The sequence below is a fragment of the Pocillopora verrucosa genome, chromosome 6 (assembly GCF_036669915.1).
Source record: "Pocillopora verrucosa isolate sample1 chromosome 6, ASM3666991v2, whole genome shotgun sequence".
NCBI classification, from domain to species: domain Eukaryota; kingdom Metazoa; phylum Cnidaria; class Anthozoa; order Scleractinia; family Pocilloporidae; genus Pocillopora; species Pocillopora verrucosa.
Genome location: NC_089317.1, coordinates 1,036,398 through 1,062,905, shown reverse-complemented (window position 1 = coordinate 1,062,905; position 26,508 = coordinate 1,036,398). Strand labels below are relative to the sequence as shown.

The window sequence follows — 26,508 nt, the reverse complement described above, 5'->3', positions numbered from 1 at the left end:
TAATCCAGGCAGGGAACTTCCCTTCCCTGCAGGAAACACGACCAGATTCCATCACAAGGCCAAAGGTTATCTGGCAGCTCCACTCACTGACACGGTAGGATTCAAAATACACCACGTACTTCGATAATACGCTGCCTCCTTTACGTAAGTATATACACTGTACTCTTCTACGTTATCTCTGGTACGGAACGCTTTGGTTGCTAACAGTTCTGAGAGAGTCGAGTCGACTAAAGACACTGTCTACACCAAGTGACCGTTCGGCTTTCACTTTGTAGATGATCTGCGCATAATTCTCAAGGTACGATCGATGCATTCCTCGCTTCAGACAACCCAAACTGACCAGATCTACTTGCCAATGAGTTTTGTCTAACTCTTCTGCAAGTAATTTTTATTTAAGAACCCCGTAACAATTCATACCAAGTTCTTGACTTTTTCACATTTCTGCAATACCCCTTCCCATCCCCCCACCCCCTGAACATAGGTTTGTTTTAAGCACCACCCCCCTCTCTTCACACAAAACAGACAATTTTTGGTGAAAACTTTATCCCGGTTGCTTCTCTCAGAAAAGCTTTACTGCACTTGTTGGAATCCTTCAAATAATGATGTTTATTAGCGTAGATGAAGCTCTTGCTTCAGAGAAGAAACCTAATTAAGATAATTTTTATTCAACACAAAGCTATTCCCAATTCATCTCGTTTTCTTCTGTTTTAATTTGCTTTATTTTTGACGATGAAGGTTAATGTTGCCGATGAGAATATGAAGTTTGCTCTTTTAATCGCCGTTCAGAATGTGTTCATCTTGGCTGTCTATGGGCAGAGGAGGATTACACCTTGGACAAACAGGGACTGCGCAAGGGTAAGAATGACCTTCTCCCCGTTAGAAGTAAATCTTTCAGCCATGCACCCCCTATCCATTCTCTTTTCTCTTCGAATCCCCAGCTGAGGAATTCCCTCTTTCAGTGAGAGCGATTGTCAGACAATTTTTTGCGTGAGTTTCTGAGTAAACTTGGCAATGCATTAGATCTATTTTAAGTGATAACAATACACCATTATTTAGAGAATAAACAATGAATCGTCCAATTTTAAACTGTAAGCTGATTACTTAAAATCCCCTAATCGTGATATGATACATTGCCAACGCGCCTTTTACACGCGCAAGAGAAAATTACGCCGGCACGCGTGCTAACGCGAATTTACCCGCGTACGCTACTTGCTTTTACAATCATTACACTGAAACCAAGTACGAAGGTGATTTTACTCACTCCTTCTCTCATTTTGTCTCCGACTTTGAAATGTTCCTTACGAGATATTCGCAACTACTTTACGTCACGCGAGCATAATCGTGTATCGTGATGAGATACTCGAGAGGTAAGGCGTCATTGGAGAAACCAAAATTTTGCCTTTAGACATGACGATTTTATTTTAGTCAAATACGCATTATTTTACGATGTGATCAAATCATCCGCAAAGTGAATTTTACCAGATTAACGACGTGTTTTGACGGAAAGCTTTTTAAACTTCAGATGACTCAGGCTTGTGATCAGATAACAACTGGCGTCCAAGGAACATCCGGGCCTCCAGGAATCGCTGGGAGCCGCGGTGAACCGGGCCCGGCAGGACCCACAGGACCACAGGGGCTAAGAGGGCCTCCTGGAAGATCTAGACCCGGCCCCCCAGGACCACCGGGGCCACCAACGGGTCAACGGCCGGGTCCCCCAGGGGATCGCGGCGAAAGAGGAAGGAGAGGGAGCCCCGGGGACCCTGGAGACGATGGAGAGAATGGACTGAGAGGAAGGAAAGGATTTAAGGGGTTTGATGGGGTTAAGGGAAGGAGAGGCCCGGAGGGAAGTCCTGGAGAGCGAGGGCTTCCTGGTGTGACAGGGTCCGCCGGTACCATGGGAGCTTGGACGCGCTGCTCCTGGGAGTTAAACCGCAATAAAGATAACGGACTGCTAAAGGTTTACTAGCCACACATTTGTTTTGTTTTTATTTATTTATTTATTTTTTTAAAAATGTATTATACCATTATGCAGCTGCTTTGGTCTGGGAGAATCAAGCGCTAAACTTCTTGACATAGCGTCTTTAGGGCGAAGAGGTCTTTGGATTGCCTCAGATTCCAAAAGACAACAGTCTTTCATCGATTTCCACAAACACAGTCGCTTAACATGCACATTGGCAACAAGCTGCGACATCTAATCGTAGATTTGCCTTTGATAACTCGTGGATGTAGAATTTGTGTTCATTTCAAATACTTTTAATCAGTTCTGTACATTTGAATCTAGAACGGATCCAAATAAATTCTCTTTTTTTCAGGAATGTATTTTCACTAAAAAAGACCCCAACTCAGTCTTACGCGTGGTGTATGAAGGAAATCTACAGATTGGTCTCTGCCAGGATTGCTGCAAGCGTTGGTACTTTATATTCGACGACGCCGAGTGTAACAACCCAGGCCCTATCGACGCGATTGTGTCGGGAGGTCTGAGTCGTGATTACCCCTTTTACTCCTATGGCAGAATCGAAGGCTTTTGTGAAAGAAGATTTTCTTCAGGGCCGATTCGAATTGGACTGCAAATGGAGAACTGTAAGACTTTTGCGAGCTCTCTGTTACCCTACAATATACAACTGTACAAGCGTTATGGAAATATACTCATTCAAGAAGTTTCGCCAGCGCAGTGAAATACATCTGTAACCAGTTTTCCCAGTCTCTCTTAGCCCGAGTGTTAACGCGGTCCCATTTTTTGTTCCTTTCCCAGCTGTGAAGCCAATGACAACTTTAAATCTTTCCTTGATAACTACGCAAAATAAAGAATTTCTCCAAAAACAAATGGATATCGATAAAAGCGCGGGTATTGCCTGTGGAAAAAGTTTAAAAGGTAATCTACAGTCTACACTGTTGAATTACCAGGTAAAACTTAAGGTCTTGAGTATTGGAATAAATATATCAATCATTGCAAACTGTGGGAGCCTTTATTTTAAACTCTGGATCTAAGGAACTGTTGAGAATCCTGGAAATCTTAAGAAGAATATCGTCTTTTACTCTTTGATGGTAAAGTCATACAGTGGATCATTCATAATCAGAGCTCGTTCCATTAAAATTCCTCCTCTTTCTTGCCCTGTGTTCATAGCAGTACTCCTTCTCTCACAATATGACCGTTGTGTAAGAAAACAGAGAAAATTGACGCCGCGCGCAATCTGGGGTCGAGAAACCGCCTTTTCTCTGCGCGGGAATGCATCATCGGTTTCCTTGTTTCTTTTCTTTACTGCGTTTGACGAATAAATCTGAAGAAGAGGAGCTGTTTGTAGTTTAATTTTTTTTGCGTCTTGTGGAGCAGAAAATTTCATTAGTGCTTGCAAGGCTTGGTTGTTTATTCGCGAGAAATTTTGGCAGCTAATATAAATCAATTTAGCTAGCGTTTGTTTATCACAAAGCTCCTCATTCTTGTAGTCAATCATTTTCTGCGCGACTCCCACGCCTGTCGATCGTGCAAGTTATTCATTCCACACCTTCTCATACGCGCATGTTTCATACACTCGCGCGAACCTCACCTGGAGCGCTTCAAACAGAGAGGAAAGAGTTGTAAAAGCGCATAATCGACAAAATGAAAATCTCAGGTCCGTCCTATAGTATAAGCGAATCTTTGTTAAATGTTACTTGTTATTTTCTTCAGAGACACTCCAAGACAATGAATAAACAATGCACAACTATATTGTTCAAAACGAGAATTTTCGTGGCTGTTTTTCGCGAACTGACGAGCAGGGCTTATCTCTTTAAATCCGGAAATCCCCTTGCGATGAATCAGTTAACAAAGACATCCTGTTGTTCTGCGCTATTCTTATCGGCGTCACGTAATCTCGTGAGAGAAAACAGACACAATATTGTAGTTGATGTGATCGTGACGCGCAACGCGCTTAAAGCGGACGGAGATGACGGCAACTTGCTCTCTTTTATTTCTGTCTTTTGTTGTGTTTAAGACAGTTTTTGCTCAAGGGGATATTGTGTGGACACCATCAGAATGTCGTAGGGTGAGGTTTCTTCTCTGTTTCGTTTATTAAGACATTCTAAGTGAACATATTCCTGCTGACGCTACTTATTCTGTGTCTTGTGAATAACAGACCTTTTAGAAGACAACAATCTAGGCCATTTTCTGGTAAAGCCAACAGTTTCTTAGAGAGAGTTTAATGTAAACATATTTCCAAATGGAAACCATCAACAGAAAATTATACACTCGATAAGAAATCTATCTTTAGCCGATCTTCAGCTCAGCATTCCACATACTCACCCTACCCCTCCTTGGGTTGGCTCCCCCCTCTCCTGTTTCTAAATGATCGACGCAGGTATGATACGATATACGGAAAAATAAGCGCTGAGTCAAACACCCGTGGAGCATGACTCTTGTCAAGAAGATAGAATTCTCTCTTTTTCATGCACCGTAAAACTTATTAGTTTCTATAGGTAGTTTCTCAACCCAGTTTGCTCTTCTGGTGAGGGAGAATTTGATCCTCAATCACAAAAAAAGGCAAGTATTAGTGTAACCTTTTTTTGTAGATGATGGAGTCGTGCGAGCTACTTTCCGGTCTTCCAGGACCCCCCGGATCAATTGGACTCAAAGGTTTTAAAGGGAACCGAGGACCAAGTGGTCTACTTGGCGACAGAGGGTTTCCGGGAGAGCCCGGTGATTCCCCACAGGGAGGTGGTGGATTTCCCGTGAAAGGAGCAAAAGGGGACCTTGGAGAAGAAGGAGCAAAAGGAGAAAACGGGTTGAAGGGGGAACCAGGGATACCCGGAGCGTCAGGGGCGCTGGGATCATGGGGACCTCCGGGAATATCGGGAGACAGAGGAGCAGTTGGCGAGACTGGACCCCGCGGGATCAATGGAGACCCTGGAGTGAGCGAGCTGAACTGGAAACAATGTGTGTTCAAACCAGATATCAATACAACACAAGGAGAATTGTCTGTAAGTACAAAGACGTACTCCAACGATTGAAGTTCAAGATTCCTCAACTTCCTGATGGACGGGCAAAATAACTGACTTACTAACTGACTGATCAACTGACTGACTGTCTGACTAACTGAAAAACTGACTGACTGACCGACAGGCAGACTGATTGGTCAACCAACCGACCGACCAATCGATTGACTGACTGGTAGACCAACTGACTTTCTGCCCTAACTTCCTAAGCAACTGACCAACTGACTAGACGTCCGACCGACTTAGTAAAAGACCGAATGTCTGAAGTACTGACTGAGTGAAACGCACACCGTCTTTTTTAATATTTTGTCACCTGTGGTATTTGAAGTCGACTCAGCTTGATCTCATCTTCATTTTATCCTTTCTGTTTCTAGTTCTGCTCGTTTTTAAAAATGCGCAGCGATACTTCACTTCATGTCACTTACCAGGGTGAGACACATATCGGTCTGTGCAAGACCTGTTGCAAGACTTGGCACTTCACCTTTGACAACTTGACGTGTACCGACCCTGGAAACATCAACGCTGTGTTCAGCGCCTTGAACTTACTTACTGGTGGTGAAAGAAGTTCTCTTCCAACGTTTATGCACGGAACGATCTCCGGGTATTGCAACTCAGTCCCTAGGGGCTTGGTTCGCGTAGGGATCTCACTGGATGATTGCCCCGGATATCCCAGGGACCAGGAGAATATATCCACCATTATGCAGCCTAACAGTCGGCTGATCATTCAGGAAGTTCCCGCCCCACAATTTTAAATATGAGAGTATTATTATTAAAAACGCTTGATTAAAAAGTGCTTCCTAGTTCTGGAATTTAATTCAAATTGATTTGAATTTTGCTACAACTTTTTAGGTGCGCTGCATTGTCAGTATCTAAATAACTGCGCACCAGCCCCTCCCCTAACCCAGCATTAAACCTAACTTGTTATCAGTCGACAAGGGGTGAGAAGGGGTGGGGAGGTGTGGGTGCGCAGTTCCTCAGATCCTGACATTAATCCACGTTTTTTAAATAGATACTTAAGTAAGTAACACGCAAGCGCACAATTATACACCCTAAGAGTAACAGAGTGGTGAACGTTGTTTATTTTAGCTGTTCTTTGTAAGACTAAAAACGATCGACAAGTTTGTTAGGAACTTTTAAGATATATTTTAAAATATATAAACAAGCTGCATTCAATCGCGCTTCTTAGGCCTCATTAGAGGGTTCAGAGATTTTTACTCAGGCCATGAATGAAAAGTCTCAACCAGATTCTGTACTTTATTTTTTCATTAAAAGAAACTCTAAGAATCATCATCTGTGTATTGCCTTAGATTAGAACGAGTCTAAACTGAGCAGGTTGAGTTGACCTGTGAAGGAAAAGCGGGAAATGTTTTTCTTATTCCACAATGCCCAGTACCACTCTGCCATGACACTAATTACGCACAAAAAAAGTACAATGCAGCTCTTCCTTTGACCCTTTTAATTCCAAGATTGCATCAGTAATTCTCCTTACTGTCTGCCGTACAATTCTTATAATGTTAGTTCAGAGAATTTGGTATTGGATCCACGTCAAAACTTAAATAAGGTCATTTCGGCTTCCCGCCGGCACGGGTTATGACAAATCTCCCGGCCCCACCCCACTCCCACAGTTTTTTATCCCTTCCCTCCCTGCCACCCAATCACACTTCATTTCGTGACTTAACAGGAAAAGATTAACTCTCTTTAAGAATAAAAAAAATAATTAACTGTTGGAAGCCGACATTTGACACAGAGCCCACATGCTGAAGATTATAATCTTTCACCAAACATGCTCCGTGGGTTTTCATCATTCAGATAATCACACAAGACTTTGAATACAGAGGTGAGTATCTTTATAGCGAATGTTATTTTTGCGTAATATTTTTCACCGTTATCAAAAATATTTTGATTCGTTTCAGCTCTTGCGCTATGGTTGGACCACTTTATGCTCGCATACAAATTTACTAGTCCAATGTTTACAGATGGCTTGTAGCCAGACTGTTAAATTTCGATTTTGCAACTCAATTTTCTACGATTTTCGTTGCGTTAGGCTGTATTGTTCCCATTTGTTGTTCAATTACAGATACGGCTGCCCGCGAATGACAGAGCGCACTTTCTCAAGCGCAAATCGTTTCAATCCACGCGTGTTTTCGCGCGTGCATTTGTCTCTCCCGCACACGAAGTGCGAAATGTCTGTCGATATCTTTCACATTGTGCGTCCAAATTTACTGCTATTGATTATTTCAAAAAAATTCATTTTCCAATACTTTCAGTTGATTATATTGTTTGCTTCTACTTCTCAGGCGATGGCAAGAATTCTGGAGTTGATCATTTTCTTATCCGTTTGTCAAGCAGTTCATACTCAAAGCAAAATTCGTTGGGGAAAATTACTGTGTGAACAGGTAAGATACAACGACAGAACGTAGGGTTCCTGTGGTGTCCATCTGTGATATCTTTTTTTAGCCAAAAAATGCAAAACTTATAATTCAGGTCCGCGAAAACGCGCAAATCTGGAGAAATTTATCAATTTCATAACTCTCGAGTATGATAGCCACATATTATCTTTACAGTCTTGACACACCGTTCAAAAGTCAGGTTTTGAGGGGTAAAAAATATCGGTTTAACTGGGGGTATCTGGTAGGATAAAACACCAAATTCTAAAGACTAACGAACAAAGACACGTATTTGCTTCTGTTGGAAGAAATAATCTTTCTAATTGCTCCTGGGAGTTGAAGGATCGAATGCCCTATCTTAAAGGGGAGAGAAACCATGTGAGGTTTCGAGAAGGACAGAAGACGGCCAAAAACTGGGAAATAGAGAAAAGATGTCAAACTCTTATTGCATTAGAAAAAACAGAGTGAAAGAGAAAAAAATAACAGAAAGATTTTGACAGGAGGTAAGTTCATATGCTATCATAATGAAATGGAAATTTCATCATCGCAGAAAGTAATTGATCAACCATATCAATAGTTTGCATTTTATTTCCCTTCCTTTCACCTTTTCATCCACCTTTCTTTATCCCATAACAGGTAGAGACTAAATGCAAGAAAGACTTCATCGGAGCTCCCGGACCCCGTGGGCCCATTGGAATTCCGGGACCAACAGGGCCATCTGGGAGGAAAGGAATAAGGGGCCAAAAAGGTGCTAAGGGATCCAGTTATATCGTGGACCCCTTTCCACTTATTGGGCTTAAAGGGAGGAAAGGTGAACCAGGTAATATAATTTTTCACTATTCTCATTACTGGTGTATATGAAATGTTGCTACGAAAAAAAATGAAAAAGTGATCTAAACATATTAACAATAGATGAACATTTCTTTAATACCCTTTTGTGGGAAACAAACGAAAAATAGGACAAGTATCCACGTATAAGATAATTACCTTTTTTCTTTAATCGCAGGCCTTCCTGGTATACGAGGGCCCAAAGGATTCCCTGGGAATAAGGGATTCAGAGGAACCCGGGGGGAACAGGGAGTCCGTGGACCTAAGGGGGACAAAGGGTCCCGCGGATTTCCTGGCATAGAAGGACCGAAAGGTCAGCCTGGAAGATCTGGATCAATCTACAGCTGGAAGACTTGTACATGGGACCATGATCCTCTGCAACAGTACGGGCTGCTCAAGGTTAGTCTTCTACTGTTGTGCATTTGGGAACAACCTTTTTACACGCTTCACAAATATAAAGTTTTGATGGAGCTCCTCTTTGTGAAGAATCACTACAACGAGTTTTAACTGTACTCGAAAGCAGGTGATATTCTGTGTTAAGGTGTCCTGTGTTACGGAGGTGCCCTGTGTACCACGCGCATAAAAACAAGAATCACGAACGACTAGCTTAGTTTATTCTTTTGAACGGGCGTGTTCTGGATGGGCCGAGGTTTAGCTACGGTCGAATTGAATATGTGCGAGCAGTCTGGAATCGTAATTCTCAGTATTAGAAACGATTTAGGCTTCAATGAGGTTCAAACCCGTGCGTCCTATCTTCTTATCAAGTACTTCTATTAGCCTATTCCAGACGTTTAGCAAAGCGAAACGAGGTGCGATTGTAGCGTACGTTAGGTTTGGGTACGCGTCACTACGTGACCCGACTCGACCCAAGCCTCCCTCATGTGTTTTCACATCTTTGCTATTATCGCGTCGTTTACTAGCGCACTTTGCTTTGTGTCCCGGTGATTAAAAACCACCATCGTTCTCACAACATTTCAAAATTATTTCGGTGCAGGTTATTTTTATCGCCCAGTAGAGTAGTGGAGTGGGAGGGTTAAGGGTTTCAGGGGGGGTTATATAGTTTTCAGTGGGGACGGAGGGACGATCAGTCGTCGCCAAGGGAACAGGTAAACTTTATCGTGACAAAATAAAAAACTTCTCACCCCTTCTCCCCCTCCGTCCCGTCAATAAATAATGACCAATCCCTTACAATGTTGTCTCCTGTCTTTCTTCAGGAATGTGTCTTCACAAAACAAAGTAATCTGAGTTTCTTGCACGTGATCTTTGAAGGGAGCATGCGCGTCGGCTTCTGCAATTCTTGCTGCAAGCGGTGGTTCTTTGCATTTAACGACCTCGAGTGTGAAAATGCTAACATAGAAGCCAGGCTACAAGGCACCAAGGAATTCGCAGGAATGGAATATCGTCACGTGAGACTCGAAGGTTACTGCGCAGTCCCCGCTGGGGAGGTGTTGGTGGAATTATGGGTGCAGGATTGTTTTGGCCATCAGAGAACATCGAAAGTTCCGTTCGTAAAAGTTGATTTGAGTCCTCGAGTTTCTGTTGAAGAGATTAGTTTGAGTGATGTATAAAAACATTGTCTGAGGACTTTTTAACTGGATTGTTGTATCGTGGAAAGATCAGTTCTCTCTTACTATATCATAAAAGAGGAAATAAAACTCTGTTGCATCCTTTCGGTGCAATTATTTCTATATTTCTTGTGCGTCAATGTTTTGGTTAGTGTATCTCGTATACATCTATCTAGCTCAGAGTCCTTAAATTCCCGGAAAGTAAAACAAATACCGGCAAGGACCAGATTGACACCCAAGATGTCCGTTAAATACATACATCCCATTCAATGGTTAGGCATATGATACGCGTGGATATTTTGCGAGTTGCGTGGTTTTTTTTTTTTTTCGAGCTCCGAAGAGGCGAGGAAAAATACGAGCAAAATATCCGCTTTTATTATTTGTTGAAACATCAAACAAGGGATATATTATTCCACTATTATCATCTAATTGCAGAAAGTAGAGTACAAATACCGTGCAAGTAGAGTACAAATATCCTGCGATATTGTACGGTTATTTGGACAGTTGGTTATTTTATAAAAACCTGTTTAACGCGCGCGCTACGCTTCTCTATTCGCTTTGCTTTTCTCGCCTTATAAGAAATGAGCAGAAAGATTCAGCAGAAAAAATTCCAAGCAGTATGCAGGACGCGTGTCATATAAACCTCGTAATAGACCTAATTCACTGTAGAGTCTCTGTGGCCCTGTGGTAGAGCATCGGAGCGTGGAATCCGAAGCTCTAAGGTTCGTTTCCTCGTGCGGACTCAGAATTTTCATTTATCCCACCCTTTTGACAAGAAGAAAAAAAATATTTCTCTATTTCTTTACTGAGCTCAAAACTTATCATCTTCCTTATTCTATCTACCAACATGACGCTATCGACATCGCTGATCCAAGCAGTAAGCAGAACGCGTGTTACATGAATTCGTAATTATAGACCTCGCTCACCGTAGGGTCTCTGTAGCTCGGTGGTGGAGCATCGGAGCACGGAATCCGAAGATCTTAGGTTCAGTTCCTCATGGGGACTCAGAATTTTTTCTTCATCTCACGCTCGTGACAAGACGAAAAAACATCTTTCTCTATTTCTTTACCGAACTCAAAACTTACCATCTCTGTTCCTCTATTTACTGTCGCGGAATCAAGAGGACTGTATACTTCTTTGTTTTCTAAACGCGTTTATTTTCTTCCATCACTTCTGACAATCTGAACATACTAACACTCTAACGATCTAAAACCAATCTCTATTACAATTCAGTGCTACTTCGTTTTACAGTTCTAGTTGCGAAATAAAGTAATTTTCCCACAATCATGAGTTCAGTAAATTCCCAATCCCAAAGTACTGTAATATACCCTATTTTAGTTGCAATTTCACAATTACACGTTTCTTTCCCTTATTTAGTTCACTGTACGCATGCAAATCAGTGTTGAACTTTGTTTACAACGTTGTGAAATATCATGTCACGAAATCTTCCTATTCGCGTTACAATCAGTCTAGTATTTCGTTACATTGTGTGACAATTTATAACGTTAATCATTCATTATAAAGAAATCGTTCTCGACATTTACAAACATGACGCTATCGACACTGCTGATCCCAGCAGTATACAGGATGCGTGTCATGTGAACTTCGCAATAGGTATGTCTCACCGTAGAGTCTCTGTGGCTCGAAAAGTTCGCTACAATTCATTATTTTTGTCTAACGAAGACTATTTGATAGTATAGGGTACTTCTGGGAGACTGGGACCCAATGATTATCATGCGAAAAACATCGATTATTTTGATATCATACATTTTCGGACGGTTTTGCAAAGTTCTCTATGAATTATCTCATCCTTGTTTTACTAGTTCCCTTCTTCCTCCCTCTTTGAGGATCTGATTCATACGCTAAGAATAAAAGATCCTGGGGACAAATTTATTTTGAGCGTGCGCTTCACATCACATGATGTCACGTGATGTCACATGATGTCACGCAACATCGTATAAGAATAACTTTCGTTCGCTGTTTGGATCAAACCTGGTGCAGCACGGTGTTACTGAAACAGAGCTGAAAATGGCTGTAAAGGAAGCAAAGGTCGTCCTGTTATACCTTGTGGCGTTTACTTTTTCTTCGGTAGCTGGAACAATTATTAATGTCAGCAAGTGCCCTGAGGAAACACAAGCGTATGGAACTGTTGTTTCTGTCGACATCACACCGTGTCCGAGCGAACCATGCGTTTTCAAGAAAGGAAGCGTTGTGAATGGCACGATAACATTCAAATCCCAAGAGCAAATTACAAATGATAGTTTGATTAAGGTGTATGGAAAACTTCCTTCTCTTCCCTGGTTGCCTTTCCCACTGGATCAACCAAAAGCATGCACTGGCCATGGACTTGAATGTCCGTTGAAGCCCAACGTCGAATACAAGACACTCATTTCGCTCGAGATAAAGGATGCGTACCCGAGCACTCAACTGATAGCGAAAATGGAGATGCTCGACCAAAATGGCAAGTACGTGTTTTGCTTTGAATTCCCGGCAAGAATCACAAGCTCGTCTGAAATAATTGTTAGCAATTAATTTGATCGATTTGACGCTGTCAACTACAAATGGAACTTTGAACACGACGGGACAAAGTCTTTAATCAAGATTGATCCTGAAGTTAGCAAAAATGTTTATACCTTGATTTCGCTCAATTTTGGATAGACTTTGACGACGTCTTAGAAAATAGATTTTAAGAAGCTGATTATGTTTAAGTACAAAGACACTAAGAATAACGAATGTTATGTATGCGCGGTAAAGTATAATTTTTTATCGAACAAGTTTCGGTTTCCGGACACACTAACTCTATTGTCAGTAATTGCATGTTATTTAGTTTGTCGAAAAAAATAAGCTTCGTAATGATCAGTGAAAACTTTGTTTAGAGAGAAAAATTAATGTAGTATACCATTAAATGCCTGAAGTTTTTTATAAAAATGTAAAATGCAAACTTTTGTGAAACATTGAAATCTTTGCATTCTTGATGAGCTTTAATATGGACTTAATCACGCAACAGCGCAGGCGATATTTCGGTTTCTCTCTTTATTCTCAGCCGAAACGAATGGATCGTTCTAACGATATTGCTTCCTTTAGAAAAATTTTATGGTATAACAGCAGAGATTTCCATCTTTCTCAAGTAGCTTTCGAAAGCAGAGATATTGGTATATTTCCGCTTGTAACTCGTGGCGAGATCGATTGAGCACGCCCACAGGATAAACCGGATCATAATCACACCATTATCGTACCATCTCTTGAAATCAACGTGTGATTTCTGGATGCTTCACGTGGTATTTATGGAAACAATACATGAAGGGACACAAAACCTAGACACCTTGCGAAGTAATAAAAGTAGGTTCGGTTTACACGAGCTTTGCGGCCAACAAGGCTTTCTCGATAAAATGTCTCGTCTCATCACTTTCCTTCATAAAACTCTTATTTGCAGGAACGAGAGGAAGGACTTTTTAGGTTACTGCAATCTCAGTTTCTACGATCGAGTCCTCGGTAATCGAGTGAATAGTTTTTTCCATGCTCTGCCGCGTGGCCATGTCTTTGTGGATCTCGGTGACGAAGTTCATTAAAATTTTCCATGTGTGCAAAGATTGCTTATTAGAAAGCATTGGGGTACGGAATCGGATAGTTTTAGGCTTCATTCCTCGTGGGGACTCCGAGTTTTTTCTTGTCTTTAGTTTTTTTTTGGTCCTACGCCATGCACGCTCGTGACAAGACTAAAAAATATATTTCGCAAGCCCTATTCATGTGGACATGTACAGTAGAAAAAGCAAGTGATCGAAAAGTCTACATTTCGTTTACATTTGCAGGCTTCTTGATCCTGAATAGTCTTGAATTGTACGAAATACTAGAGAGCCAAATATTTTTCCGCTCTGGCGCGTCCTTACTAAGACGATAGGCATTTTATCATACGATTGCTCGTATTTCAACTTCTGTTTCTTGTTCGCTTCCCCTCTCCTGTCTTTTCTTTCTCCTCTCGTCTCGCCGGAGAGGCTCAATAAACAGTCGCTCTTTCATGACTGTGAAAACGCTTGAGTTATACTCGGAAAAAAGGGATTTGCGCGTGCGTAGCTGGTAGATTTCTTGGCGCTTTTCATCGGCTAATTAAGCATGTAACGTTGTGTTACTCACGTGATTCTTTCAGCAGCGGTATCATGCTACTGTAGCATAACTTACCTTATTTATCTAAGAAATCCAGTCTTAATTTTTCGAGTTCTTCCGTCGCAATCTGTTTTAATCTTAACCATCCCAAGTCATTATTAATCCCTTTAGATTTGTTAAAGAGTATTTCCTACGAACAAATGTTTTGTAGTCTCTTTCAAATTCAAGATATAATCGCCTACCGCATCTAGAAGTGAAAGATAACAGTGGTCTAGCACGCATGTCACGCCATACGCCATGTCACGCCATACGCCATGTCACGCCATACGGGATATGGCTGAGTCATCTTATGCTCCTTGTGAGTCAGAAGATACACAAGATGTACTAACAGAGGAAAGGCAGTTTGTTCACTGAAATCGGTAAACATCTCTCCCTGTCTGAAGGAACCATGCAATCGCCACAGAGATACCACTGTTAACGGCACCATCACGTTCAACTTCAACAAAAAAAAGTCTTTGACGGAGAACTGAGAGTGTATGCAAGAGTGCACTCTTGCAAGGTTCGCCTTATTTTACCTCAGTCAATTCCTTATGCCACGCTGTCCCAGGGCCAAAAGTGTCCACTTCAGCCAAGAATCCAGTACAAGGTCGAAATTTCCGTTCCGGTTAGGGATACTCTTCCTTGGATTCTGTTGGTCGCTGAAATGGCACTTCTCATCATAAATGGAAAGGTGGTAGTTTGCTTTGACATCCAGGTACGAGTCGTTGGAGATGAGCTTCCGAAAACTGAACAATATTTGAGTTACAATTAATTTTGTATCTGACCGATGACCGCATCTTTTAAAGCGTTGAAAAACCTTGAAGAGTCAGAGTGATCCACACATAAATGATTATAGTAATAACAATAATGACAAGAAATTGTAGGGCCGTTTTTCCGGGCCAAAAAAAGAGGCCGTAATAACGAGCTTAGGCGAGTTTCCACTGTATTTCCTATTTTTTATTAAACCTCAGTACCCATACACAGCCTGAGTTCCTCAGGCGACGTGAGGCGCACGCTCATTGTAAAGTCCAACTTCTCTCGTGATGTAGCTAACGGTGCAAGCGTCTTATCAGCGCGAGCTAACGTTATAATCCCACGATCGTTTATCCGACCGGGCATGTTTGATTTGGAGTTAGAGTGGACGGAGATGGTAGAAGGCGGGGGAAGGGCGTGATCTTCACTCCCCACCCCCACCCCTCTCCTTGTTTTTTAACCGTTGACCACCCCCCTTGGTACAAATTTATTTCTCTTCCTGACCTTCCGCTGCTATTAAAATCAAAGATGGCGGTCATAATTTTCGTTATGAAATTATTGAGCACTCGCCATGATGTCGTGATGTACCATCAGTTACAGTTTCACAAGAAAAATATATTCGGCCAGAATTGCTGGACGAGTTTGGATTTCGTGTTATTATTATTAGTCCTAGAATTAAACTTCACAAAACCCCCTTGCGGAAATTAAAGCTTCGAACAAATTTCAGAAAACGTGATTGATCGTGAACAACTAAGTACTTGAAAATATTTGCCTGGGAAAAACCGTGCATGCATGTTTTGATCTTGTTCACGTGTAAATCTTCACCTGTAGAAATGCTAAGAAAACTACACGACACTGAACTGAAAATATACCTCAATCCTCACTCCTAACATCAAGTGCTTATTCTCCTAACTTATTTCTATATATTTTCTGATATGAAAGTTTTGAGAATTTGGTATTTTATCCCAGAATGCTGTTGCTGGGTTGATCACGTTCAATGTTTTCGTCGCACTCGTTTGGACAGCGTGGAGGTTGATCTTCTGATTTGCCTACATCTCATGACCAGCGCAAGTTCGATGATGAGAACTTTGAGTCATGAGCAAGAGTAATCCTTGCATAGGAACCTTTGCAGTGATCAGTGAAGGTAAAATTCTATCGAGCTGCTGCAGTTGACAGTCAGTTATTTTTACTTGAGAATGGCTGTAAAGATAACCAGCATTTTTCTGGTCTGCATCCTCACCACCTTGAGCACTTTGGCTGTTGGCAAGAAACTCTCGTTCAAAAAATGTGGAGGGTACTCGGATATCGAATCTGTGGATATCCCTTCCTGCTCATCGGATCCGTGCGTTTTAGAAGTTGGTTCAACCATCAATGCCTCCATGTCCTTCACTCCTAGTGAAATGGTAGAAAAAGGAACGATAAAAGTGTTCGTGTTGGCTTTTGGGTTGCGTGTGCCTTTTCCGTACCCCGACAATGATGTATGCAAAAATCACGGGCTGGTGTGTCCACTGAAATCGGAAAAGCAGTACGACGCAAAAATGTCCCTGTATCTAAAGGACATCTTTCCACACTTTCACTTGAAAAAAGCAAAAGCAGAAATTATGGCGAAAGACCAAAGCCTCAAAACGATTTTTTGCTTCCAAATAGATGTCATATTCAAGTACAAATGAATTCGTTCATCTTTTCTATGAACGAGTGTGAACTGGCGACGCTTGACGAAAATATTCAGTTTGATCCTTAAATATTGTAACAACAAACAGTGCACAAATTATATACCCGGATTACTGATCAGAGAGGAGAACATTAGATTACTCAATCAGACATTTAGCTTTCCTGCAGGAATTCCTCGCGATTACAACATGAGATGTGAAAAATGCTACTGTATTTTTTAAATTTTGCTTTCCCTTTGATCTATTTTGCTCGTCTGCTTGATTTTTATGCTGTTGATGATCTTTGCATTAAATAAATTTATTCAAACTATCATTGTTAGTGTATTTTTGGGGCGGGAAACATTTAATCAGTTTTGGCATATTTCAATCTTTCTTTCCTGGTTTCGCTTTACATGACAAAATTTTCGCCAAAAAGCGTCGTCAAAAAAAAAAAACGCAAAACACAAAAAGCGAACAGATTGCTGAGGAACAGAAGCAAAAACCGGTTGTTCAAAAACAGGGGAAAATTCACCAGTGGGAAGGTGACTTTACATCCCACTCTTATCACGCGCGGTTGACCCTTTAGCTCCCAAGATCTGATCGTAGATTCTCCCCTCTAGCTCCTACAAATTTTCTTGAAAATAAGTAACATGACAAGAATTTGATGTTAGACCAAGAAAACAACTTTTGCCTGAGAAGTTTGAGTATTCTCATTACCTGTTTGGTGGATTATGTATGGATATTACAAGGAGAACTTACATGTTAATCACATCTGGGAGTTAAAGGGTTAAAGCTGGTCACGGTTTCTCCCTGAAATATCACGCAATACCCAGCCAGTATGTACCCACCCCCGGTAAGGAACTGTTCGATGATTATTTCCCACAACGCCCTGCGCATTAACCAAAACATGGAGGACGAAGCTGAGCTGGAGGAATGTGGAAACGATGAAGATAATTTGCTCTCAGAAAGCCTCGATTTTCAGAGCTCAACAATCGGCAGTAAAGGGGGAAGCAAATGGAAACTTCTTGTGTATCTTCAATGTTGTAAGTTTAATTCCAAGCAAACTGCTTTTTGGTACGAAGTTACAAACTTATTAACATAGTTGCAACAACGTACCTAAATTACTCTACTAAATTAATAATGAGCTTGCGGACTTCCCTTATTTCGGCTGCGACTGCTTCGTCTACTTATTGCCCGAGATTAACTGGTTTTTCCCAAACTAAAATAAACTAATTGTTAAAACTTCACTCCATTCGTTCTCTTGGTGTTACGTTTTAGATTTTTCAACCATTGCAGCCGTTTTGGGAACTGGTATTATAGGTGAGTGGCTCTAACCCTTTTGCTCCCAAGATATCAAAGGTAAACTCCTTACTGTCTGCTGCAAAATTGTTGTGATGTTAGACTTGAGAATTTGGTCTTGGATCAACTTATGTAATCCCCTAATTGATATTTTTCTTAATTCTCATCACTTGTCTTGATTGCTTGATATTATTTTGATATTGTAAGGAGAAATCCTGTCTTGGTCACTCATTGGAGCTTAGGATGATTTTTCGATTGCTATTCTGAAAATAACTTGTCTTGAGATAGACTGCAGTGTTGTTCAAACAGGAGGCCCATGTCTGAACAGAAAGAAGTATTTTGATGGGTCTTTATATTTGTGAATATGCTTTAAGGCTCCTCAAGGCACTACCGGTACACAGTGATAGGATAAACATCGACAAAATTATCATCTGCTTCGAAATAGAGTGATTTATTATATCCATTTTAAAATCTCTGGTGATTCTTGTAATCTGATTGACTCTCATTGGTGCAATTTATTCATAAATCACACCATTTTTTTCCCTAAATTGCATCTTTTTCCCATCCACTGAGGAAGCTTTACTTTATAAAACAATCAGTAGCTTGTTTAAGGAAACCAATCAAATTGCAGGAAAATGAAGAACAACTTTTGCAACTTTATACAAACCAGCTCAGTACTGGATCAAAAAACACTTGGCCTGTTTCTCAAGCAATGAATTTTACAATTTCAAAATGAGTTTAAGAAAGTGATGATTGAACTTAGTGTTGTGCAATTTTGGTCTGATTAATCGTACTTGTGGTTTCAAATCAAACTCATGCTAGGCACTTGGGTGATTTTTAAATCTCTCATATGATTTCAGCATAAACTGCACAACAAGAAGTTCAATTACCATCATAAATGGTCTTGGATTTAGGTTTTTTTTAAAAACTAAGAGTTTGATGTTAAAAGATATGCTTTTTATTACTAGGGTTTCCATTGGACCTTTCTCAATCAGGATATTTGCCTGTTATAGTGGTACTTTTGACTGAGACTCTTGTACAGGTAAGATGAAGGCTAGATGTGATTTCTGGTTTTGCCAATGATTATCTAGGAAGCAGGCTCTGATAGGTTAAGTCTGCACTTAAGCTAAGTGGCCCACCCAGGTGGGGCTAATCCTCATTAAGGGACTAGGAGTATCCCCCCCTAGATGGGATACCAGTCCATCACAAGGTTACACCCCACAATTTTGCAAGGCTTCCCTGACAATTTGCAGATACCCATTCATACTCCTGGATGGAGAGAGGTACTATTAGTTAAGAGGAAAGGGTTTTCCCCAAGAATACAACACAATGACTGCTCCTGGTCTTGAACCTAGACCTCTTGACCTGGAGTCCAGCGCACTGACCATTAAATCACTACATGTGCCGCTCTCGTTAGTGTTGTAACATAAGTGGCTTTGCCCACAAGGTTGTTTCTATTTCACAAATCATAAGATTATCAACATTGCTGATCGTAGTAGTATGCAGGATGCATGTCATATGAACTTCATAATAGACCTCACTCACTGTAGAGTCTCTGTGGCTCAGTGGTAGAGGATTCAAAAGGGGATCATGGAATCTGAAGGTCAGATTCATCATAGGGACTCAGAATTTTTTCTTTGTCCCACACTCATAAAAAGATGAAAAAAAAACAACTTTCTCTATTTCTTTACCAAGCTCAAAACTTACTACTTTCCTATTCTATTTACAAGATTGTTTAAGTCGTCAATAAGCCTGCAAGGGGTTTAATGGGAGAATTATGGTTTCTTATTTCTTATGTCAAACCCCTTTGCAGACCTTTTGTAAAATTAATCTATCTTGCAGAGAGTCTACTTGCAAAGAACTTATAACTTGTCTGCAGTGGTTGTTGATATTTTATTCATTTTGCTGGATAACCACAGCAGATCTGGTCATTTGCATGTATGCCTGGGTGGAATACAGCACTCCAAGCAACAACTGTTTGGATTGTAATAGCATGTAGAAAAAAAAGGTATTTTCAAGAATGTCCGAAATTACATTAACAGGTTAAACAATGTACCCAATGCGTGGAGAGATTGTGATCTTGTGCCCAAAGTTAAATGTATAGGTACAGGGTGATGAAGTACTTAGAGATATTTGTTGCCAAATATTCATTAAGTACTCTTTTGTCTAATAATTTTGATCTTTATCATAATTATAATGTGTTGTTCTCAACTGGCAGATTTTGATAGTGTTATATTTCCTGGAGCTGTTACAAAGAAGCTATCAAGCTAATAGACAAGATGTCTTTGAACCAAATGTCGTAAGTCTTGTATTGAATTCTGCTAGCATGTTACTCTCCAGACAAGAAAGTTCAACAGTTGCCAGGATCAACCACAAGGGGTTGACATTGCTTTTTTTTTTTTTAACAATTCTTAATTCTTTTCTTTTGACACATTTAGCTGACAGAGGAGGAAGATGTTCCCCTGAATGATATGGAGACAAATGATGATGAGGAACAAAATGCTAAATCAGAAATGGACCTGGAGCTCTGCAGAAATGACAAAGGTTGGAAGATTTTAATACTTGTAATTTTGTCCTTGATACCTATTTAACTGACTCCATGTTACTCAAAACCTCATCATCAGTAACCTCCACTTTACTTCATTTCGATATTTGGTCTTTAAAGTATAACCTTTGGGAACAACATTGCATTTTGTGCATCCTGAAATATCTAGTTATGAGGTTTCACATTCACAGCCTAAAACTTGTCTTTTTATAATAATCCATCCTTGGAAATACTTGAAACATTGTGTGGTTTGCTGGATGGGTTTGGCAGGGGTTGAAAAACCATCTGCAAGTGACCCACCTCACAAACAGAAGCTTGACCAGGATTGTTTTTAATCACTTTTATTCTTTACCAGACCTTCTGTAATTTAAAAGTTTAAAAGTTTGAGTGGCTGTCTATTAAGCTTGGGAAGTCTTTCATTAATAAATTCACAGAAGATGTGGTAGTTTGATAATTAGCAAGCTGGACGGTGAATTGAGAGGTCTGGGTTTTAAACCCTGTCTTGGTTATTATGTTGTGTTTTTGGGCAAGAAAATTTACTCTAAATTGCAGTATCTCTCACCATCCAGAAGTTTTACATGGGTATCAATGAACTGTTAAGAAATGCTGGGAGTAGAGGGGGAGGAAATGAACTAGTATCTTGTCCAGGGGAAGAAGTAATACACCCAATCACTTCATGCTATGGAAAGTGGTGTAAGTTCCCACATTGTGGATCAGTCTTGGCTCAAGTGCTGACTTTACCACAAATTTACAAACTATTTTTATGCGTTATGGTTGTCGTGTGCTCTCTTGCAGACATAGAGGATGGGGCAGACTTGTTAAGGACAACAGATGGTCAGGATGTAATCAAACATTGCCCCTCTCTTCACACAATGGCTGAGCTTTTCCTGCAGAATGGCACCAAGCAGTTGTTTAAAGTGATTGTGCTACTGATGTTGTAAGAACTTTTTTTAAAATGGTCCTCACTTTCTTTGCTGTGCAAACATAATCACTGTTATGATTACAGACTGAATTAGACTCCTCATCACACCAAAGTTTTTTCAATCTATGACTAATTTTTGTTATTTTGTAGTCAAAATGGCGATGCAATCCAGTGATTGGTTGTAATACAATGCCTATACATTTTTAAAATATTTCAGTTCTCAGTTTTGAGAATTTCTGAGAATGTCAGAAAATATAGTATAAAATTTCTTTTTTTTATGTTTTTAGTGTCTCTGTTCTCATCAATTATGCTCTTGCTGGGAGTCAGGCTTGTTTGCAGCTTCTGAATCTTAGGTGTGTGTTCTGCATTTTGCCTGTTGCATGCATCAGTAAATCTACAGTTAATCCATTCAAAGTGCAAAAATTATTCCATCTTCTTGTGGAATTCTTTGTTTTTCTCATCAGGAGCTTATTTATGACATGATAATTGTATCTCAAAGCGTTGCAAACGATTTAAACTAGAGCTTTTTGCACATATTTTTATATTAATTTAATTTTGAGCTCGAAGGCAATCTATTTATTTAAAGTTAATCTGCCAAATCAAATCTTGTCTCAAGAAAACCAAAAGCCACCCACCTAAAAAACTTACCTTGAATTTTATTGTGAATCTCTCATTTTAAAAATGATTTTCACTTTTCAATTTGACTGTTACTGGATCACAAAATACTTTATTCGATAGCTTGGTATGTTCACTTAAAATGTCGTTACAGTGATAAGTTATGTCATTCAAAGCAAGTTTTGGATTCCATACAGTGAGACAAGATACAAAACAAAAGAGATTATCCTTTTTCTATTAAATTCACAGGGTGGATTATGGAGTAACAGTCTTAGTTTGGAGCTGTGCATTCCTGATTATCTTTATTAATTTCTGTGTCCTACCATTTGTTTCTTTGCTTACATTTGGGGGAGGATGTTTGATCCTTGCTGTCACCGTAAGTACATAGTTCTGTAGTCTGACTGGGTAAAAATCAATAAAGAGAATTCTAAGCCAGATTTTATAAATTAATCTTCATTATAAAGGCTTTTGTCCACTGTACCCAAGATGAATTGGAATTTGTCACTAGTTGTTGGGTTTTATGCCATATGTGTTTCTTTTCATGTCAGTTTGAAGTATTCAGATGAGTTTTTCAAAAAATGTAGCAACTACCTTTCTTGACAGATGGGTTTAATAAATTTGAATTCAACATGGTTGAAAGTTCAATGAGCAATAACCAAGGGATAAATGACACTGAACTGATTTCTTTTGATAATATGTTTTAAAAAAATTAAAAATAATATTTAAAACACATTTTTCTAAGTTTACATCATTGAATTTTTGAAAGAAAATTTTACATGCTTCCCTTCATCACTTCTTCAACTTACTCTACTGTCAGTGACAATTTATAAATTTATGTTATTTATTAGTGAGATTGTCAGAATCAGCAAAAATATTTTTTTCCAGGTTTGGGCAACTTTGAACTTAGAGAGCCACATAATCAGTGTTCCAATTTTTGGTGAATTGAAATATGTTGGTCAGCCTTTGGTTTCTGGCACAATTACAATGGGTGAGTGTACTCTAGTGATCCATTGACCTAAAGAGAACAATGATTATTCATTTATATTTATTACTGAGGGAACTATGTGAAGGGTTTTGGCCTGGGTACTATCTCTTTTGCAATATTTTTGGATGTGTGTTGGGATTGATAGTGATAGGGTTGGAAGATAGATCCTCGTAACTGCACAGTTTAAGATATTTGCAATCCTTTGACTTTTGTATAATTTGAATAAATTTTCAGGAGGGATTGTCAACATCCTCCCAGTGCTTTTTGCAAAAATAAAGCCTTACATTTCAGAGGTAAGGAGCAACTAAAATAAATTTGACCTTGCAAATATTACTCTTTTTGTTTAATTTAATAATTACTACTTGTGTAAATAAAATATCAAAAAACTGTGTAATGTAAATTGTTCGTAACTAAATCAGGGATGTGGGTTGAAATAAGTGAAAAAAATTCAAAATCAGAAATTCTTTTTTGCTTCAAATTTTCACAGATTCGTTGGTTTTATGGATCTGTTATTGCTGGAGTGTTGACCTATGTAACAATTACCACTTTTTGGTTAGTATCTTCCTTTTTTTCCCTTGAAGTTGAAAAACTGTTTCAACATAACATTTTAAAATTGATAGAAATTATTTCTTTCAGGGTTGCAAGATATGGTGTTACATTTACTTATCCCTTAGCAAAGGTACTACACTTTTTCTGTGCTGTTTCACCAATCACTTTGTTTTAAATCTCTTGAAATCTTCCTGGACTATAGATTAAGAGGTCAAGGGTTCAGCCCCCCCCCCCCCCCCCCGGGTTATGGTGTTGTGTTCCTGGGCTAACCTCTTTACTCTTCCCATGCCTCTCTCCGCCCAGGAGCATAAATGGGTACTGGTGATTGTTAAAGAAAGCTTGATGAAGTGCTGGGGGGAGGGGGGGGGGGGGTAATACTCCTGGTCATTTCATGCTATGGAAACTTGAATAAGCTCCATCTGGATAAGCCACTTGCCACAAGTACAGACTTATTTCCAATACCCTTCATCCTGATATATCATGAAGGTTCACTTTGTTTCTTTCCATTTTTTCTACCTCACAGATTGTAGGATCAAACTACCCAGCCTATGGTTGGATTCCTCTTCTCATTCAAATATTGTTGATTATCAGTGTAACGGTCTCATTTTTGACAATGGGAACAGGATTGAAACACATGGGTGAGTAGACTGCATCATAGAACCTTCTAGCACTGCAAGGAGAGATAAAATACTGGTTAAGTTAATTGTTTCATTTGGGACTTTTAAGTGTAACCTTGTGGGGGAGGGCAGACATTTTTCAGTCATTTTATAATGGTGAAAGCTCATGTAAAATTTGAAACAGATTTTCAAAAATGATGTAGAGCAAGCTGTTATTTTGCCTTAACCCTGCACTTCCTCAACTCATAGAAAGATTTCTCTGCAGGGTGGTGTAAAGTACATCTTACATTGTGTAGTTGTGTATGCTTGTGAAAGTTGACAGTTTCCACCCTCCCCCTCCTCAGCTCAAAGAGAGATTCCTCTGCAGGGTAGTTAGGATTACATTTTACATTGTGTAGTGTTCATTACATGTTACAGTTGACAGCTGGTTCAACACATTTTATCCAACGGCTGCAACGTCCTGGCAAAACACCAAACGGGAAGGAATCTACTGCTGCGCTAATATCAGATGGTCAGTGATGCAATGAGTTGGAAATGTTCATTTTCTCACCGTTTTTCATACAATACTTTTTTATTGTATTTATAAGAATCTGGTTTCACCCCAGAGATTTATGCTTTCCATCAGTTCTTTTCACATTTCTGTTTGACTATTGACTAACATCTAATTCCACCTTACACGAGAATAAAGGAAATGACCACCAACTTTAGGAGCTCTTGATTATTAAACAAATTCTCCTTGTCAGCACCTTAGGAAATGCATAGAGACCAGTTTGGAGAATATGCATACTGGTGTTAGGGTGTAAAGGTTTAACTCTGACTTGATGGTGGTAGGGGAAGTGAGAGGTTGATCTAAAGAAGTTTGCTGCTTGTAAATTTTGACAGGTTGATGAAGATTTTCATACTTTTATCACTGTTTGGATTTGTTTTTGCTGTCGCGGTACTGAACCCTGTGGTGAGTGACTCTATGCTTTCTCTCTACTCCCTGTTACTTTCATTCGTTGCACTACCCACCCCTCCCTTATGACAGGATAACTGGCGTTCAAATTTTTTTCAGGGCACTGCTTCAGTATTGGGAAACGTTGCATCCTTGACATCGATTGCTGAATTAGGTGTTTTTCTTATTGTAATGCTGCGACGAGCAAATAGTTTGGATTTCAGGTGAGATTTAGAACCTTAGCTTATTTCTTTGCAAGTTGTTTTGCTAAAGACCAAGACCTGGTTGTTCCAAGGATGATAACACTATCTAACGGATAAACTGCTATACAGCGGACAAGTGTCAACAAAACTTTCTGCACTATCAACTGGATAGAGATTTATCCACTCAATAGTGTTATCCTCTCTTTGAAATTTGGGAATCTGACCATGGACTTTGGGGAACCGACTAGTTAGCTACGGTTCGTCTGAGCGCAAACCTTTGCTCGTATTCACCGTTGTTGTTATTTTCTTGTTGATGCTGTTGTTTTGCGACACTAGAATGAAGAAGCCAAGAACTTCTCGTTTACTTCTTTTTTTTTCCTCAGCCATCTGCGTGTTCCTGTTCCCCTGTCACTTTATCTGTATCACCTGCAGTACCCTGTTATCTTGTACTTCCTGGTCGCTTTTGTCTTCAACATCACTGAGGTCGTTCAGTTATCACTCTACGGCGACCCTTTGTCATCAAGTCTCACTCCACAGGCAAACCAGTCTTTTCCATCGCTGATTAGCTCTGCTGGGGCTAACTCGAGCCTTGCAAGTTCACATAACAGACAATGGCGTATTCATGACACGTCGATGACCAATGCGACGTTGTATTAAAAACCCTAAGCAAACCACGACAACGGCGGTGACGTCATTGTAAACCAACTGTTTAGGTATGTGGAGATTTCCCCCCCATTGCAAGTTCGCCCGCTACCACTACTGCGAGTTCGCCAACTTGCAAATCTGCCGGCGCGTTAACCCCATAACCCTTAAGAGGGACTAGCATCTAATTTCTCCTTACAATATCACCCCCGAATCACACATTAAGGTCATGAGAATCAAAGAAATGATCATCAACTCAAGAAGCTCTTGATTGTTAAATAAATTCTCCTTGCCGGTACCTTAGGAAATGTTTAGCAGACAGTATGGAGAATCTGCATACTAAAGTTAGAGTTAGGGTAAGGTTAAAAAAAGTAAGGATAACCGACGCATAACTACAGCACCAGTGATGCAAATCCGCTACATTACTCCAGTCTTAATCTAACTGGTTTGGCACTGTTATAATTCTGAAGTACTGACCAACGTACTTTTTCTGTACTGATAAAGATGGGGACGAGCTAGTTTACCTTAGGGGGCGAACTTACAACGGAGCGAAACCTCCATAAAGCAATGTCTACTCACTCAGAGATTTGATTATTTATATAATTTAATATTTATTGCATTTAATCGGTAGGTAGATAGGTGTAAGTGTGTTTTGAACTTTGTAACAACACAAAAAAAATTCAAGAGTTTTCATGTTTCAGTCAATAACTTTAAAACAATTTTTTTCTTGGTTCAAGTTGCTTGGCGAGCAGTTAATGCGTTCCTTTAAAGGTATACGCTAAGCGTGAATTATGCGATCTCTCTTTAAGAAATGCCTGTGCCACAGGTGATAATATTTAAGATAGTTATTTAGGTTACTACAGACGTGTACTAGTTAGAATTAATAAGCGCAGGCAAATTTCATAAA

The 26,508-nt window shown here is 39.9% G+C and overlaps 6 protein-coding genes across 7 annotated transcripts; all 6 read left to right on the top strand.

Moving 5' to 3' along the window:
• The first annotated feature begins 68 nt into the window (after nt 1-68).
• LOC131769770 (uncharacterized) lies at nt 69-2,954 on the top strand. Its single transcript, XM_059085488.2, has 4 exons — nt 69-298; nt 736-855; nt 1,523-1,957; nt 2,313-2,954. Exons 2-4 carry the CDS (start codon nt 757-759, stop codon nt 2,673-2,675), a joined length of 897 nt encoding a protein of 298 aa, XP_058941471.2. The 5' UTR covers nt 69-298; nt 736-756; the 3' UTR covers nt 2,676-2,954.
• Nucleotides 2,955-3,873: 919 nt separating this feature from the next.
• On the top strand, nt 3,874-6,255 carry LOC136281724 (collagen triple helix repeat-containing protein 1-like). Its single transcript, XM_066168561.1, has 3 exons — nt 3,874-4,022; nt 4,546-4,953; nt 5,343-6,255. Exons 1-3 carry the CDS (start codon nt 3,924-3,926, stop codon nt 5,718-5,720), a joined length of 885 nt encoding a protein of 294 aa, XP_066024658.1. The 5' UTR covers nt 3,874-3,923; the 3' UTR covers nt 5,721-6,255.
• A 442-nt stretch (nt 6,256-6,697) lies between these two features.
• On the top strand, nt 6,698-9,855 carry LOC131769352 (uncharacterized). The gene is made up of 5 exons (XM_066168676.1): nt 6,698-6,805; nt 7,266-7,364; nt 7,992-8,175; nt 8,362-8,582; nt 9,398-9,855. Exons 2-5 carry the CDS (start codon nt 7,269-7,271, stop codon nt 9,749-9,751), a joined length of 855 nt encoding a protein of 284 aa, XP_066024773.1. The 5' UTR covers nt 6,698-6,805; nt 7,266-7,268; the 3' UTR covers nt 9,752-9,855.
• A 1,921-nt stretch (nt 9,856-11,776) lies between these two features.
• Nucleotides 11,777-12,280, top strand: LOC131769752 (NPC intracellular cholesterol transporter 2-like). Its single transcript, XM_059085467.2, has one exon. It carries the CDS (start codon nt 11,777-11,779, stop codon nt 12,278-12,280), a length of 504 nt encoding a protein of 167 aa, XP_058941450.2.
• Nucleotides 12,281-15,837: 3,557 nt separating this feature from the next.
• On the top strand, nt 15,838-16,311 carry LOC131769572 (NPC intracellular cholesterol transporter 2). The gene has a single exon (XM_059085300.2). It carries the CDS (start codon nt 15,838-15,840, stop codon nt 16,309-16,311), a length of 474 nt encoding a protein of 157 aa, XP_058941283.1.
• An 884-nt stretch (nt 16,312-17,195) lies between these two features.
• On the top strand, nt 17,196-25,786 carry LOC131769526 (uncharacterized). 2 transcript variants are annotated; one of them, XM_059085249.2, is made up of 17 exons: nt 17,196-17,333; nt 17,569-17,610; nt 18,558-18,631; nt 19,808-19,888; nt 20,028-20,133; nt 20,930-21,071; nt 21,344-21,409; nt 21,921-22,047; nt 22,557-22,659; nt 22,891-22,949; nt 23,144-23,208; nt 23,293-23,335; nt 23,729-23,843; nt 24,240-24,333; nt 24,705-24,774; nt 24,877-24,980; nt 25,343-25,786. In XM_059085249.2, exons 1-17 carry the CDS (start codon nt 17,198-17,200, stop codon nt 25,614-25,616), a joined length of 1,701 nt encoding a protein of 566 aa, XP_058941232.2. In that variant the 5' UTR covers nt 17,196-17,197; the 3' UTR covers nt 25,617-25,786. The 2 variants fall into 2 exon arrangements, with proteins under 2 accessions (XP_058941232.2, XP_066024603.1); XM_066168506.1 differs by having other exon boundaries at nt 20,927-21,071.
• The last annotated feature ends 722 nt before the right edge of the window (nt 25,787-26,508 follow it).